This window comes from Oncorhynchus gorbuscha, linkage group LG01 (assembly GCF_021184085.1).
Source record: "Oncorhynchus gorbuscha isolate QuinsamMale2020 ecotype Even-year linkage group LG01, OgorEven_v1.0, whole genome shotgun sequence".
Classification (NCBI taxonomy): Eukaryota; Metazoa; Chordata; class Actinopteri; order Salmoniformes; family Salmonidae; genus Oncorhynchus; species Oncorhynchus gorbuscha.
Window position 1 is genome coordinate 99,745,357 of NC_060173.1, and position 17,970 is coordinate 99,763,326.

The following is a 17,970-nucleotide window of genomic DNA, read 5'->3' on the forward strand; positions in this document are numbered from 1 at the left end:
TGAAACTTCAAAACTAATCACTGCAAAGTCTTTGTACTGTAAACTCGTGCTACTTCCCAATTGGTACCCTAATTCCCTATATTTTGACGAGAGCCCAATGGAAGGTTTGTCTATGATCCACATCTCAAGATGTCCTTACCCTGTCCTGTCTCCAGTCAGCTTGAAGTACATACCTCTATCCTTGATTATCACATCCACATCCACATCCAAACTTTGTCTCCAGGTGTGTGTGTGTGTGTATTCACACCCCATACCTCTGTCTCGAGGAAGCGTCGCAGGGCTCTCTTCTTCTTGATGCTCTTCCTGCGGACGGACACGGCTCCGCTCAGAGCCACGATGACCACCACGAAGAGGCCACCTATCACCCCGGCTGCAATCAGGGGAGTCCTGAGGGAGAGAGATGTTGATGTACCTATTATTGGCTGGTACAGTGAAACCAATGGACTAGTTTGTCCGACTGGCAGGTCAAGCAGGTTTAATCAAATGCTACAAATATTTGAAAGGAAACAAATATTATTTTAAACCAGGTCTGATAAGCACTTACTCCAGAGGTCACAGCAGACTTGGCTGACTAGAGCTTGGGACAATTCTTAATTAGCTAACAACCTTTGACAAAATACATGATCTAGCATCTGCAGGTGTCCTGTTACAATGTTAGGCAGTTAATTCAAAGAAGGGAAAGAAATGAAAGTCAGGACATTTTTTCTAATTGAATAAAAATAATATATTCCATTCAGCATGTGTGATCAGCACTTTCCATGATCTCTCCTACCCTCTACACTCCCAACCTGTCTCTCTGTCTGTCTGTCTGCGCTGAGTGCTGGGCACTTTGGGTTACGTCCCAAATGGCACCCTATTCCCTGCATAGTGCACTACTTTTGACCATACCCCTAGGGACTTGGTTCAAAGTGCATATAGGGAATGGAGTGCCATTTAGAACACAGAAACAGTATACTGTAGGTCAGAAGATGAGATGGTGTATCTGAGTGAATAGGCCCTATTCTTGATCTTAATACAGTTTTTAACAATCACTTTGGCACTAATTTCAGAACCTTGTGGTCATTTTTCAAAACTCTAGACACAAAACTCAAAACGGTCATCACTTGCAACACAGGTTGTCCAATGTTCAAAACATTGCATTGTGCATTCATTTAGTTAAAGAAACCTTGCACTTGCAGAACCATTGGTTCAAATAACTAATTTATCATGAAATAGCATAGGACCATTCATTTAGATCAACCACACACAAGATACCAATAGTTTCACTGTGTAGTTGTTTGTACAATCATTAAATATTGTAGTGATAAAATATGTGATACATGTTTCATTATGCTACTACACGTAAATACATCACTGTAAAATGACTAGTAGAGAGAATACTACAGAAACAGTGGAATCATTGAACAAAATATGACATTTATTGATGAAATACAATAAAATCACATCATAGGTTTCTTTGAATCAAAGCAAAAATATTTAGCTACAAAAAAAGAAAAAACAGTTAAAGGTCAAATGCAGTGTTCCTTACCTGGCTTACTGTAAAACATTACATTTACATTACATTTAAGTCATTTAGCAGACGCTCTTATCCAGAGCGACTTACAAATTGGTGCATTCACCTTATGACATCCAGTGGAACAGTCACTTTACAATAGTGCATCTAAATCTTAAAGGGGGGGGGAGAGGGAATACTTATCCTATCCTAGGTATTCCTTAAAGAGGTGGGGTTTCAGGTGTCTCCGGAAGGTGGTGATTGACTCCGCTGTCCTGGCGTCGTGAGGGAGTTTGTTCCACCATTGGGGGGCCAGAGCAGCGAACAGTTTTGACTGGGCTGAGCGGGAGCTGTACTTCCTCAGTGGTAGGGAGGCGAGCAGGCCAGAGGTGGATGAACGCAGTGCCCTTGTTTGGGTGTAGGGCCTGATCAGAGCCTGGAGGTACTGAGGTGCCGTTCCCCTCACAGCTCCGTAGGCAAGCACCATGGTCTTGTAGCGGATGCGAGCTTCAACTGGAAGCCAGTGGAGAGAACGGAGGAGCGGGGTGACGTGAGAGAACTTGGGAAGGTTGAACACCAGACGGGCTGCGGCGTTCTGGATGAGTTGAAGGGGTTTAATGGCACAGGCAGGGAGCCCAGCCAACAGCGAGTTGCAGTAATCCAGACGGGAGATGACAAGTGCCTGGATTAGGACCTGCGCCGCTTCCTGTGGGAGGCAGGGTCGTACTCTGCGGATGTTGTAGAGCATGAACCTACAGGAACGGGCCACCGCCTTGATGTTGGTTGAGAACGACAGGGTGTTGTCCAGGATCACACCAAGGTTCTTAGCGCTCTGGGAGTGTTCCTCACCTGGCTTACTGTAAAACATCACTGCAGTGTTCCTCACCTGGCTTACTGTAAAACATCACTGCAAGGTTCCTCACCTGGCTTACTGTAAAACATCACTGCAAGGTTCCTCACCTGGCTTACTGTAAAACATCACTGCAGTGTTCCTTACCTGGCTTACTGTAAAACATCACTGCAAGGTTCCTCACCTGGCTTACTGTAAAACATCACTGCAGTGTTCCTTACCTGGCTTACTGTAAAACATCACTGCAAGGTTCCTCACCTGGCTTACTGTAAAACATCACTGCAGTGTTCCTCACCTGGCTTACTGTAAAACATCACTGCTGTGTTCCTCACCTGACTTACTGTAAAACATCACTGCAGTGTTCCTCACCTGGCTTACTGTAAAACATTACTGCAGTGTTCCTCACCTGGCTTACTGTAAAACATCACTGCAGTGTTCCTCACCTGGCTTACTGTAAAACATCACTGCAGTGTTCCTCACCTGGCTTACTGTAAACCATCACTGCAGTGTTCCTCACCTGGCTTACTGTAAAACATCACTGCAGTGTTCCTCACCTGGCTTACTGTAAAACATCACTGCAGTGTTCCTCACCTGGCTTACTGTAAAACATCACTGCAGTGTTCCTCACCTGGCTTACTGTAAAACATCATTGCAGTGTTCATCACCTGGCTTACTGTAAAAAAAAAAAAAAAAAGATTGATTGCTGTACTTCTATATTTCCATCAACCCGGTCTTGTGGATTTGGCCACAGGTTCTCATCCACATCACAATGGATGTTCTCATTAGCCAAACATCTTGGGAAGAATCTTCGGGCGAATCCAGGCCTGACACTAGTCTGCTGTGATGTCATTGCATGCGTCATCCATGGCCTGGAGAAAGGTGGCTTGTTCGTGAGGGCGCCTATCATATACCTTCCACCTCCATGTGGAGAAAAATTCCTCAATCTGGTTAAGGAAAGGAGAGTATGGGGGTAAGCCCAGGGTGGTAAATTGTGGATGGGCCTGTAACCATGCTTGCACCATTTGAGCAAGGTGGAACCTGACATTATCCCACACAATGACATAGGTCATGCCATCAGCTCTACAGACCTGATTTAGCCCATCAAGGAGGGTTACATTCGAACAGCGAATCATGTGGCTGCCTGCAACTCAATATATAGACTATATAGAGTAGTGAGCTTTAGATGTTGTTCGACCAAACATTAGAACGGGCAAGATGAGTAATCTAAGCAACTTTGACCCTGGTATGATTGTTGATGCCACACATGGTGATTCCAGCATCTCAGAAGCAGCTGCCTTCCTGGGATTTTTATGCACTACAGTCTCTAGAGTTCACAGAGAATGGTGCGATAAACAAAACACATTCAGTGAGCGGCAGTTCTGTGGGCAAAAACACCTTGTTAGTGAGAGAGGTCAGAGGAGAATGTCCAGACTCATTCAAGCTAACAGAAAGTCCACACATGCTCAAATAACAGCTGTTTAAAACAGAGGTGTGCAGAAGGGCATCTCTTAACATACAACACCGTGAATAATTAAGGCTGTTGTGGAGGCAAAAACGGGCCCTACCCAGTACTAGACAGGTGTACCTAATAAAGTGGCCGGTGAGTGTACAGTAATGTCAAATCTGAAAACATGGTCTGGAAAAGTGGTACATGGGACCATGGAAACAGTGTCTGATAAAGAATGATGATTAAATATTACAGCCATAGATAATGTAGTCCAATTGGTTCATGTTCCACAGTAATTGGTGTCAATGGATCTCATTGTCCTGAAACTTTCATGTTCTACACATGGAATATTGATCATCAGTTTCCATAAAACTATGTATTAAGAGTAACGCAACAGTTACTTATCATTTTGAGCAGTTGTATCAATTGATAGTTAGATCATTGTAATGAAATGAATAGACAGTCATCTCAGATGTAATGTGTGAATTGCATTTTGAAATGGTAATACTTTGATGCTAAGTTGTGTCATTTTGAACAGGCGATTTTAGTTCAATGAATAAATTATCTTAGCTTTATGTGTATTGTATCCAAGCAATTGGAAATAGTGTTAAGAGCTTTGAAAAATGTGCATTTTGATCATTGGTTGTGAGTTTTGTGTCTATAGTTTTGAAAAATGACATCAAGGTTCCGAAATTAGTGCCAAAGTGATTGTAAAAAACTGTAAAAAGGGCTCATTTGGCAGAACAGAACAGAGCAGAGTGGCGGCGTCAGCACACTCCAGTCATGTTTTACATCAGCAGGAAAGCTATCAGCCACCTGGTACATCACAGGGCCATTACATGTTATCACACTCAGCTCACTTCTGGAATCACATGAAACACCCCCCAATCTTTCGGTCATCGGGTGCCTCCCAAATGGCTCCTCTATTCCCTACTGTATGTAGTGTGCTACATTTGACCACGGCACATAGGGAATAGGGTGCACCTGCTCATTCTCCCACCTCCACCTCTCCCAGCTCCTACCCAATATTACAGGGATGGCTTTACTGTAGTAAGGGACGACATGATGATTTGTGGAGGAAGTGGCTTCAAGAGACATAGTTGTAATTTGTAGGAAAGCAAAGGCATACTCCTAGTAAACATTGTATAGACATGCCCAAATGGAAAGTGGAGAATGGGGTAATAAGTAAAAAACAGACTTGAGAATGTGTGGAGTGACATCCTCTGTCTATTTTGAGCCAATATGACAATCAGCATGTGTGTGTGTGTGTGTGTGTGTGTGTGTGTGTGTGTGTGTGTGTGTGTGTGTGTGTGTGTGTGTGTGTGTGTGTGTGTGTGTGTGTGTGTGTGTGTGTGTGTGTGTGTGTGTGTGTGTGTGTGTGTGTGTGTGTGTGTGTGTGTGTGTGTGTGTGTGTGTGTGTGTGTGTGTGTGTGGGGAGGGGGTCAAAACGCAGAGAGTGACAGAGTGCAGATGACAGTCAAGTCTCACAGCAGACTGTGGCAAGGAGTAGGAAGGAAAGTAGAAGAGGGTTGACACAATATCAGATCAGCTGTGGAACCCAGCCTACAACCTACTTAGGTTAGAGACATTAAATCTCGTTTTTGAACCACTCCACAAATGTCTTGTTAACAAACCTTAGTTTTGGCAAGTCGGTTAGGACATCTACTTTGTGCATGGCACAATTCATTTTTCAACAATTGTTTACAGATTATTTCACTTATAATTCACTGTATCACAATTCAAGTGGGTCAGAAGTTTACATACACTAAGTTGACTGTGCCTTTAAACAGCTTGGAAAATTCCAGAAAATGATCTCATGGCTTTAGAAGCTTCTGATAGAATAATTGACATAATTTGAGTCAATTTGTGGTGTTCCTTTGGATGTATTTCAAGGCCTACCTTCAAACTCAGTGCTTCTTTGCTTAACATCATGGGAAAATCAAAAGAAATCAGCCAAGACCTCAGAAAAATAATTGTAGACCTCCACAAGTCTGGTTCATCCTTGGGAGCAATTTCCAAACACCTGAAGGTTCCACATTCATCTGTACAAACAATAGTATGCAAGTATAAACACCATGGGACCACGCAGCCATCATTCGGCTCACTAAGGAGACGCGTTCTGTCTCCTAGAGATGAACATACTTGTGTGCGAAAGGTGCAAATCAATCCCAGAACGATAGCAAAGGACCTTATGAAGATGCTAGAGGAAACAGGTACAAAAGTATCTATATCCACAGTAAAACAAGTCCTATATCGACATAACCTGAAAGGTCGCTCAGCAAGGAAGAAGCCACTGCTCCAAAACTGCCATAAAAAAGCCAGGCTACAGTCTACAACTGTACATGGGGACAAAGATCGTACTTTTTGGAGAAATGTCCTCTGGTCTGATGAAACAAAAATTGAACTATTTGGCCATAATGACCATCGTTATGTTTGGAGGAAAAATGGGGAGGCTTGCGAGCCAAAGAACACCATCCCAACCGTGAAGCACGGGGATGGCAGCATCATGTTCTGGGGGTGCTTTGCTGCAGGAGGCACTTCTCAAAATAGATGGCATCATGAGGTAAGAAAACTATGTGGATATATTGAAGCAACATCTCAAGACATCAGACAAGTTAAAGCTTGGTCGCAAATGGGTCTTCCAAATCGACAATGACCCCAAGCATACTTCCAAAGTGGCAAAATGGCTTAAGGACAACAAAGTCAAGGTATTGGAGTGGCCATCACAAAGCCCTGACCTAAAACCTGTAGAACATTTGTGGGCAGAACTGACAGAGCGTGTGTGAGCAAGGAGGCCTACAAACCTGACTCAGTTACACCAGCTCTGTCAGGAGAGATGGGCCAAAATTCACCCAAATTATTGTGGGAAGCTTGATGAAGGCTACCTGAAACAATTGATCCAAATTCAACAATTTAAAGGCAAGTCTACCAAGTACCAATTGAGTGTATGTAAACTTCTGGGAATGTGATGAAAGAAATGAAAGCTGAAATAAATAAATATCTCTACTGTTAATCTAACATTTCACATTTTTACAATAAAGTGTTGATCCTAACTGACCTAAGACAGGGAATTTTTACTGGTATACAATGTCAGGAATTGTGAAAAACTGAGTTTAAATGTATTTGGCTAAGGTGTATGTTAACTTCCGACTTCAACTGTATGTCCGACCTCTGAGAGGCTTTGTCTTCTCAACATTGGCCCCAAGCAATTATAAGCAATTATAAGCAATTATAAGCTGCCTTTCTATTATGCTCAGTTAAACCATAGCTTCTCTAAAACATGTTTGAAAGCCACTTCACCAACTTGGCATGCTACAATCACAGTCACATAGTTCTATCAGGGTATTCTCTGTTACTCTGCTGTCAACATACTGTATATACAGCTTTTCCCCTCACAGCCTAGGAACTTTATCTGTTTTACTAGCACTTCTCCTCATCCACCTTCACCTCTCTTCCTCCTCACCCCATCTTCCCCCCACAGCCTCTCCCTGTCTCCCATCATCAGCTCACCCTGATATTCTCCCCTCATTGCCTCAGATAGAAGAGAAGTGGATCAGATAGTAGAGTAGTGAATCACATAGAGTACTGAAACATATAGTAGGAGTGCAACAACTAGAGTGTAGTGAATCAGATAGAAGAGTAGTGAATCAGATGGTCAGATAGTAGAGTAGTGGATCAGATGGTCAGATAGTAGAGTAGTGGATCAGATGGTCAGATAGTAGAGTAGTGGATCAGATGGTCAGATAGTAAAGTAGTGGATCAGATGGTCAGATAGTAGAGTAGTGGATCAGATGGTCAGATAGTAAAGTAGTGGATCAGATGGTCAGATAGTAGAGTAGTGGATCAGATGGTCAGATAGTAGAGTAGTGGATCAGATGGTCAGATAGTAGAGTAGTGGATCAGATGGTCAGATAGTAGAGTAGTGGATCAGATGGTCAGATAGTAGAGTAGTGGATCAGTGGATCAGTGGATCAGGGGATCAGTGGATCAGTGGATCAGTGGATCAGTGGATCAGTGAGACCCAGGCTACTGCAGGCTCTTCTGTGTCTCAAACGGCAACATATTCCCTATATAGTGACCATAAAGCTCTGGTCAAAAGTAGGGCACTATATAGGGAATAGTGGCATTTGAGATGCAGCTTGGAATGAATTAGCAGTCATTACTGTCTCTCTCTCTCAGCTCTTACACAGCTCCATTCAGCTCAGCTCAGCTCTGCCTTGAGATCAGGATGCTTTGGCCAAGTAGTGTGTTTTTACACTATGCCTTTGTTTCGGCCTTCATTTTTAAGCCAATTTGGCATCTCTCTTCTGTGCTGTTTCTTTCTAAGCATAGTCCTACAGGGGGATGCTGTTCTATTAGGCCTTTTGAATTATGTTTTCTGTCCCTCTGTTCTCTTCTGTTCTTCCTTTTTGTTTCCTCTCACTATCTCAACCCCGTCTCAATTGGGTTGAGGTCGGGTAATTGTAGATGCCAGGTCATCTCATGCAGCACTCCATAACTCTCCTTTGTCAAATAGCCCTTACACAGCCCAGAGGTGTGTTTTGGGTCATTGTCCTGTTGAAAAACCTGATGGGATGGGGTATTGCTGCAGAATGCTGCGGTAGCCATGCTGGTTAAATGTGCCTTGAATTCTAAATAAATCACAGACAGTGTCTCCAGCAAAGCACCACACACCATCTCACCTCCTCCTCCATGCTTCATGGTGGGAACCACACACACGGAGATCATCCGTTCACCTACTCTGCGTCTCACAAAGACATGGCGGTTGGAAACAAAAATCTCACATTTGGACTCATCAGACCAAAGGACAGTTTTCCACTAGTCTAATGTCCATTGCTCGTGTTTCTTGGCCCTAGCAAGTCTCTCTTATTGGTGTGCTTTAGTATTGGTGCTAAAATAGTTGTAGGCTTTTCATTAAAATCCTACTGCTTCTAACTTCAATATACTCTTGAAATAAATAAGACCTAGCACCACTTTTAATAGCACATTACTCAACACTAGTGAGACTCATGTCTCCTACAGTATATTGAAAAATATAACGTGACTCTCCGCCAATAATTACATATAGAGGATTGGAGGATTCTAAATTAAAACCAGAAGCTGCCTCATGGGTCTCCCAGTGGGGGTCGACACCGGTATCGAACCTGCATCAGCCAGTTAAGTTATTTTATATATTCTAGGCTCCGAAGAAATAGACTCAAATTAAGCCCTCTTTTTGTTTGTAAAGTCCAATTAAAATGAAGATTATTGTTGAAATGAATTGCTCGACTGGTGTAGATTTTCTCCATCTGTTGGTGTGCAACACTTGAATAACAAGTTAGCTATATTTCCAGCACCTGCCACTGTTCACCTCCTATTGATTGAGCTGTGGTTGCCAACAGTTATTTTATGTAACCTTTTTTTAACTAGGCAAGTCAGGTAGGAACAAATTCATATTGACAATGACGGCCTAAACCTAATGTCGCTGAGCTAATTGTGTGCCGCCCTATGGCATTCCCAGTCACGGTCGGATGTGAAACAGCCTGTATTCGAACCAGGGACCGCAGTAATGCCTCTTGCACTGAGATGCAGTGCCTTAGAAAGGTCGAAAACAAATTATTTGTTGCACGTTGGGGAGGGGGATTTTGCATGGAGCAGCCTGAGCTGCCAGTCTGCATGGAGCAGCCTGAGCTGCCAGTCTGCATGGAGCAGCCTGAGCTGCCAGTCTGCATGGAGCAGCCAGAGCTGCCAGTCTGCATGGAGCAGCCAGAGCTGCCAGTCTGCATGGAGCAGCCAGAGCTGCCAGGTTGCATGGAGCAGCCAGAGCTGCCAGTCTGCATGGAGCTGCCTGTCTGCATAGAGCAGCCAGAGCTGTCAGTCTGCATGGAGCAGCCAGAGCTGCCAGTCTATATGGAGCTGCCTGTCTGCATGGAGCAGCCAGAGCTGCCAGGTTGCATGGAGCAGCCAGAGCTGCCAGTCTGCATGGAGCTGACAGTCTGCATGGAGCAGCCAGAGCTGCCAGTCTGCATGGAGCAGCCAGAGCTGCCAGTCTGCATGGAGCGTCCAGTCTGCATGGAGCTGCCAGAGCTGGCAGTCTGCATGGAGCAGCCAGAGCTGCCAGTCTGCATGGAGCAGCCAGAGCTGCCAGTCTGCATGGAGCAGCCAGAGATGCCAGTCTGCATGGAGCAGCCAGAGCTGCCAGTCTGCATGGAGCAGCCAGAGCAGCTAGATCCACCAATATGCCAGACTCTTCCAGAACTGCCAGTCAACCAGACTCTTCCAGATCCGCCAGTCAACCAGACTCTTCCAGATCCGCCAGTCAACCAGACTCTTCCAGATCCGCCAGTCAACCAGACTCTTCCAGATCCGCCAGTCAACCAGACTCTTCCAGATCCGCCAGTCAACCAGACTCTTCCAGATCCGCCAGTCAACCAGACTCTTCCAGATCCGCCAGTCAACCAGACTCTTCCAGATCCGCCAGTCAACCAGACTCTTCCAGATCTGCCAGTCAACCAGACTCTTCCAGATCCGCCAGTCAACCAGACTCTTCCAGATCTGCCAGTCAACCAGACTCTTCCAGATCCGCCAGTCAACCAGACTCTTCCAGATCCGCCAGTCAACCAGACTCTTCTAGATCCGCCAGTCAACCAGACTCTTCCAGATCCGCCAGTCAACCAGACTCTTCCAGATCCGCCAGTCAACCAGACTCTTCCAGGTCCGCCAGTCAACCAGACTCTTCCAGATCCGCCAGTCAACCAGACTCTTCCAGATCCGCCAGTCAACCAGACTCTTCCAGATCCGCCAGTCAACCAGGATCTGCAAGAGCCAACTACCTGCCTGAGCTTCCTCTCAGTGCCGAGCTGCCCCTCAGTCTAGTAGGGTTCTGGGTGAGGACTATTCGGCCATGGTCGGCGGCGAGGGTGGATTATCCCAGGACGTGAGGGGGAGGAACTATGACATTAATGGAGTGGGGTCCACGTCCCGAGCCGGAGCCGCCACCATGGACAGACGCCCACCCGGACCATCCCTATGGTTTTCAGGTGGGTCCAGGAGTCCGAACCTTAGGGGGGGGGGGTTCTGTCACGCCTTGGTCTTAGTATTTTGTGTTTTCTTTATTTATTTGGTCAGGCCAGGGTGTGACATGGGTTATTGTGGTGTGTTTTTTGTCTTGGGGTTTTGTGGGGTGTCTACGCTGCCTGAGGCGGTTCTCAGAGTCAGGTGATTATCGTTGTCTCTGATTGGGAGCCATATTTAGGCAGCCATATTCTGTGAGTGTTTCGTGGGTGATTGTTCCTGTCTCTGTTTGTATTCACAAGATAGGCTGTATAGGTTTTCGCGTTTCGTTTGTTGTTTTGTATTTAAGTTCATGTATCGTACATATTTTTAATTAAAGAACATGAGTAACCACCACGCCGCATCTTGGTCCGACTCTCTTTCGACAGACGAACGCTGTTACATATGTGTTGATGTGAGAGCGGAAGCCAGTCCCGTCATCGCCACAGAACCTTCGGGCCAACTGGTGGCCCAGGGCTGGTTAAGAGACACCGCTAGAGACACTATGTAATGGTGATGAACTGAGAGAATATTAGGGTAGGTCATTCATTAGTCATATGCTGTCTTCCCGGCTCTTCTGCTCTTACCTCTTTCCCTTGGTCTTTTACACCCCTCTCCCCACCGCTGTCTTCCTGGCTCTTCTGCTCTTACCTCTTTCCCTTGGTCTTTTACACCCCTCTCCCACCGCTGTCTTCCCGGCTCTTCTGCTCTTACCTCTTTCCCTTGGTCTTTTACACCCCTCTCCCCACCGCTGTCTTCCTGGCTCTTCTGCTCTTACCTCTTTCCCTTGGTCTTTTACACCCCTCTCCCCACCGCTGTCTTCCTGGCTCTTCTGCTCTTACCTCTTTCCCTTGGTCTTTTACACCCCTCTCCCACCGCTGTCTTCCTGGCTCTTCTGCTCTTACCTCTTTCCCTTGGTCTTTTACACCCCTCTCCCACCGCTGTCTTCCTGGCTCTTCTGCTCTTACCTCTTTCCCTTCGTCTTTTACACCCCTCTCCCACCGCTGTCTTCCTGGCTCTTCTGCTCTTACCTCTTTCCCTTGGTCTTTTACACCCCTCTCCCCACCGCTGTCTTCCTGGCTCTTCTGCTCTTACCTCTTTCCCTTGGTCTTTTACACCCCTCTCCCCACCGCTGTCTTCCTGGCTCTTCTGCTCTTACCTCTTTCCCTTGGTCTTTTACACCCCTCTCCCCACCGCTGTCTTCCTGGCTCTTCTGCTTTTACCTCTTTCCCTTGGTCTTTTACACCCCTCTCCCCACCGCTGTCTTTCTGGCTCTTCTGCTCTTACCTCTTTCCCTTGGTCTTTTACACCCCTCTCCCCACCGCTGTCTTCCTGGCTCTTCTGCTCTTACCTCTTTCCCTTGGTCTTTTACACCCCTCTCCCCACCGCTGTCTTCCTGGCTCTTCTGCTCTTACCTCTTTCCCTTGGTCCTTTACACCCCTCTCCCCACCGCTGTCTTCCTGGCTCTTCTGCTCTTACCTCTTTCCCTTGGTCTTTTACACCCCTCTCCCCACCGCTGTCTTCCTGGCTCTTCTGCTCTTACCTCTTTCCCTTGGTCTTTTACACCCCTCTCCCCACCGCTGTCTTCCTGTCTCTTCTGCTCTTACCCCTTTCCCTTGGTCTTTTACACCCCTCTCCCCACCGCTGTCTTCCTGGCTCTTCTGCTCTTACCTCTTTCCCTTGGTCATTTACACCCCTCTCCCCACTGCTGTCTTCCTGGGTTTTTTAGAACGTACATCGTATGTGCATTGAAGTACAGATTGAACTTGTATTTATAACATAATATTATATTTATAATGCATGTATTATCTATTTATAACACCTGGATAATGAAGTTCCAATATAGCGTTTCACATTCTCCACTGGTTGAAATGAAGTATCTCATTGAAATACTATTACCTTCTGTCACACCTTGGTCATTGTATTTTGTGTTTTCGTTATATATTTGGTCAGGCCAGGTTGTGACATGGGTTCATGTTATTGTATTTTCGTATTGGGGTTTGTAGTATTTGGGATCGCGGCTGATTAGGGGTGTTGTATAGGCTTGGCTGCCTGAGGCGGTTCTCAATCAGTCAGGTGATTCTCGTTGTCTCTGATTGGGAACCGTATTTAGGTAGCCTGAGTTTCGCTTTGTATTTCGTGGGTGATTGTTCCTGTCTCTGTGTAGTTTCACCAGATAGGCTGTAATAGGTTTCACGTTCCGTTTGTTTTGTATATTTACGTTATTTTTTTCATGTATCATCATTTCATTCATTAAAGAACATGAGTAACAACCACGCTGCATTTCGGTCCGACTCTCTTTCGACAAACGAAGAACATCGTTACACCTACTGTATCCTGTGTCCCCAGATAGATGGAGGTAGATATGCACAGGAAGTGTAGTGTACTGTTTATTTTCGGTATATATGAATTACAAATGGCTTCCAGTTGAAGCTCGCATCCGCTACAAGACCATGGTGCTTGCCTACGGAGCTGTGAGGGGAACGGCACCTCAGTACCTCCAGGCTCTGATCAGGCCCTACACCCAAACAAGGGCACTGCGTTCATCCACCTCTGGCCTGCTCGCCTCCCTACCACTGAGGAAGTACAGCTCCCGCTCAGCCCAGTCAAAACTGTTCGCTGCTCTGGCCCCCCCAATGGTGGAACAAACTCCCTCACGACGCCAGGACAGCGGAGTCAATCACCACCTTCCGGAGACACCTGAAACCCCACCTCTTTAAGGAATACCTAGGATAGGATAAGTAATCCCTCTCACCCCCCCCCCCCTTTAAGATTTAGATGCACTATTGTAAAGTGACTGTTCCACTGGATGTCATAAGGTGAATGCACCAATTTGTAAGTCGCTCTGGATAAGAGCGTCTGCTAAATGACTTAAATGTAAATGTAAATGTTTACTTAAATCATGGTTCTAGTCTATTGCATAGTTACAATGTGGAATTATTGATGTCCCAGGAGCAGGAGTGGTAAACACTGTTGAATTGTATAACTGTCATACATACATGTAGACACAGCATCATTCAAAGAATGGAGTTTGATACACCTGGTATTGGCTATGACTGAAAAATAATGTCTCAGTGATTCATACCAGAACCGCACCTTTATTTGCCAAGGAAGAGTACATGATCAGTGAATATATTTAATGTACAGGCTGCAATGTGTGGATCTCATGCATGGTAATAACTACATGTACAGTATATATGACTTTCATCCTTGGCACAAAGTTATTATATTCTACTCAATCCATAGGCTTCATAATGCCATTCAGACACATCCTCAGTTGGTAGAGCATGGCGCTTGTAACGCCAGGGTAGTGGGTTCGATTCCCGGGACCACCCATACGTAGAATGTATGCACACATGACTGTAAGTCGCTTTGGATAAAAGCGTCTGCTAAATGGCATATTATTATTATTATTATCCATAGGCACAGTTATTTTAACCACCAATACACAATAAGCAAGTACATAGTTAGCTATTTTACTTCAGCCGCTTTGCACGGAAAATATAATCAAGGCATGCTAACACAATTGTACATTCAATTAGCAGGAAATGCTTTAGGCCGGCTAGATTCTTACATCCACTGTTTCAATAGATAGCCTGGTTTTCTCAGTCCCAAAACATGAATTACAATTTCATACTCATGTCATAACACTAGCTAGCTAGTCAGCAAACTGGCTAAATAGTGATTTCTGTAACTTAACTATGACAAATGCACAATCGTGTCTCTAACATTAACAACATTCCTCTCAAATGCACATTTTCTGCTTGACTCATGTTATAATGACTTACATTTGCTTCCACCTTAATGTTTTGTCAGCCATCTTTGCTGAAGTCACCTGTGACTGATGGCCCGTGTCAAATTAGTTATTGGAACCACTATGATTGGTGATAAAAACCTTGGGACTCCAATGTATAATTAGTGTTCGAACTCCCCCTTGTGGTGGTCTGGAGCAATGAAGCTGTGACGCTGGGTACCTTTTAATCCTGCGATGTAAGCTTGCAACTTTTAAAGGAGGAACCACTGTAGCAATAAATATAAGCTTTGCTCAGTGGGAACAGTTGGTTGTCATTACATTTTCTGCTGGGGAGAAGTGTGTGTCATCTTTTTACTATTGAGCCCTCGTCAAAGATACATTGAAATGCATAAACTTGTACATTCAAATAGCAAATAAATCAAAGTTGAACTTGTGTCTGTGTATGCAGTCTGTCCTGGGGACAGAGAAGGAAGTGACAGTGGGGATTTGAAGAGATATTTACCTGTCCATCATGCCAATACAGTCCTGCAGTCTGGGTCCAATACACCTGGATGAGGGAAAGGAACAGAGTTAATGAAGCAACAGAATAAATCAGTCAGTCATCCATTCGATCACAATCAATCAATTACTCGACTGGACATTGGCCTTGAGTGTCTGTCAACAGACAAAAACAGTCATGTGAGTCCCAGAGATGAAAGGGCACGTTCGGGAGTCAGGACACTGCATGGTGAGGCTGTTTGTTAAGAGGGGACAGGGAAAGGAATGCTAACAGAGAATCTCTGAATCTATTTCAATCTGTCTGAACTGAAGGACTGCCTGGGATTGTGTCAAGATGGCATTTCCACTGCGTTGTGTTTTTTAACAACGTTATGTGTACATGGAGCAGTGAGCTGCCAGCCTGCCGCTCAGCAGGAAATAGAACAAAGACGTGACGGGGCCCGGTGAACTGACTGACTGCAATACCAAAAGATATCTGCCCCTTTCTGCAGCTGAAAATTATAATCCTAGGTTTAACAGCACTCAAAGAGCAGATGGAGAGTGGAATTTCTCTCTCTCTCTCTTGCTCTCTTTCTCTGTGTCCCTGTCTCCCTCTCTCATGCTCTCATCTCTCTCTCTCTCTCTATATATATATATATATATATATATATATATATATATATATATATATATATATATATATATATATATATATATATTTGTCTCTATTTCTCTGTGAAGTAAACAAACAAAAGTGAGAAGAAACAAAAAAACAAAGGTTTCAAAAGTTTTAAGCCATTACAAATATATTATCAGATAATGTTTTTAACAATGTGCACAAAGCTGTAGTATGAATATGTTTGTGCTCCATTGGTCACCTCGTTTGCACATTGCGGTATTTCATCTAACAGATATGGGTGTTTATCAATGTTTGATTCATTTTCTAATTCTTTGTAGGTTGGTGTGATCTGTGGACAATACAGTATGCGTCTCTGCAATGGTCATACCTTTAGCAGGAAGTAAGGAAGTGCATCTCAGTTTCCACTTCAGATCGGCCTATGGCGGCCTCGCTTAATAGCAAGGAAGTTAATGTACATAGTCTGGACATAGTCAAGGATTTTCCTAATTTTGGGTCTATCCCAGTCGTCAGGTATTCTGCCACTGTGTATTCTCTGTTTAGGGTCAGACAACTTTACAGTTTGCTCAATTTTTGGGTTGATTCTTCCAGTGTATCAAATAGTTATATTTGTGTGTTCTTATAATTTAAGTCTAATTGTGTTGCTGTTCTGGGGCTCTGTGGGGTCTGTTTGTGCTTGTGAACAAAGCATCAGAACAAGATGGCTGAGGGGACTCTTCGCTAGGTTAATCTGTAGATGAGGGCTTTGTGTTGGAATGTGTGGGCATCACTTCCTTTTAGGTGGTTGTAGAATTAAACAGATTTTTTCTTGATTTTGATCATTAGCAGGTAATAATAATAATATAATATATGCCATTTAGCAGACGCTTTTATCCAAAGCGACTTACAGTCATGTGTGCATACATTCTACGTATGGGTGGTCCCGGGGATCAGTTATAGTCCTAATTCTGCTCTGCCTGCATTGTTTGGGGTTTTGCATTGTACATGAAGGATATTTTTGCTGAATTCTGCATGCAGTCTCAATTGGGTGGTGGGTGGACTCCGGACGTCACAACATTAGAGAGCAATGGGTTCTATAACTGATTTAAGGATTTTTAGCCAGATCCTAATTGGAATGTCAATTTTTATAATTATTTTTGATGGCCCTTCTTGCCTTGTCTCTTCGTTCGCAGCTTTGTGGAAGTAACCAGTGGTGCTGATGTTTAAGCCGAGTTAGGTATAATTCTTTGTGTGCTCTAGGGCAACGGTGTGTAGATAGAATTTGTATTTGTTGTCCTGGCAACTGGTCCTTTTTTGGGACACCATTATTTTTGTGTTTCTGAGATTTACCATCAGGGTGCAGGTTTGACATAATCTGTGCAGGCAAACAAAACAGGCCCTCCTTGGTTGGAGATAGAAGCACCAAATCATCTGCAAAACAGTAACCATTTTACTTCAGAGTCTATTAGGGTGAGGCCGGGTGCTGCAGACTGTTTTAGTGCCCTCGCCAATTCTTTGATAGATATGTTGTAGAGGGTGGGGCTCAAGCTGCATTCTTGTCTCACCCCACGGCTCTGAGGAAACAAGTATGTGTGTTTATTGGCAATTTTAACTGCACATTTGTTGTTTGTAAAAAATGATTTTATAATCTTGTATGTTTTCTCCCCAACACCGCTTTCCATCAATTTGTATAGCAGACCATGTCAAATTGAATCAAAATATTTTTTGAAATCAACAAAGCATAAGAAGACTTTCCCTTTTTTTTTGTCAATTAGAGAGCGCAGGGTGTATTTGTGGCCTGTCGTCTGATATTTTGGTAAGAAGCCAATTTGACATTTGCTCAGGAAATGTTGAAGTCTGCTGTTGCAGAGGATCTTTCCATGGTTACTGTTGACGCAGATTCCACTGTAATTATTGGGGTCAAATTGGTCTTTGGGGTGATCAGAAATTGATTCCAAATGAGCTGAGGATAATTATGAAGAGTTTAAGTATAGCCAATTTGAATTTGTGATCTGTATATTTTATCATTTAGTTTAGTATATCATCAACACCACAGGCCTTTTTGGGCTGGAGGGTTTGTATTTTGTCCTATAACTCATTCAATGTAATTAGGGGATCCCGTGTGTTCTGGTAGTCTTTAATATCTGATTCTAAGTTTTGCAAATGATCATGTAAATGTCCATTTGTTTGCTCTTGGTTATATGTTACAGTGCATTCACAAAGTATTCACACCCCTTGACTTTTTTTTATTTTGTATTTTTTTACGCACAATACCACACAATGTCAAAGTGGAATTTTGCTT

General features: G+C 44.1%; 1 protein-coding gene across 1 annotated transcript in view; it reads right to left on the minus strand.

The window, feature by feature from the left end:
* The window catches only part of LOC124047367 (receptor tyrosine-protein kinase erbB-4-like), a 615,153-nt gene that overhangs the window by 81,723 nt on the left and 515,460 nt on the right, over positions 1–17,970 (minus strand). The window contains exons 16-17 of the mRNA XM_046367795.1: positions 15,078–15,122; positions 255–387 (exon numbers count right to left, since the gene is read on the minus strand). Of these exons, the coding sequence (XP_046223751.1) occupies positions 255–387; positions 15,078–15,122 (178 nt within the window). The remainder of the gene's footprint in view (positions 1–254; positions 388–15,077; positions 15,123–17,970) is intronic.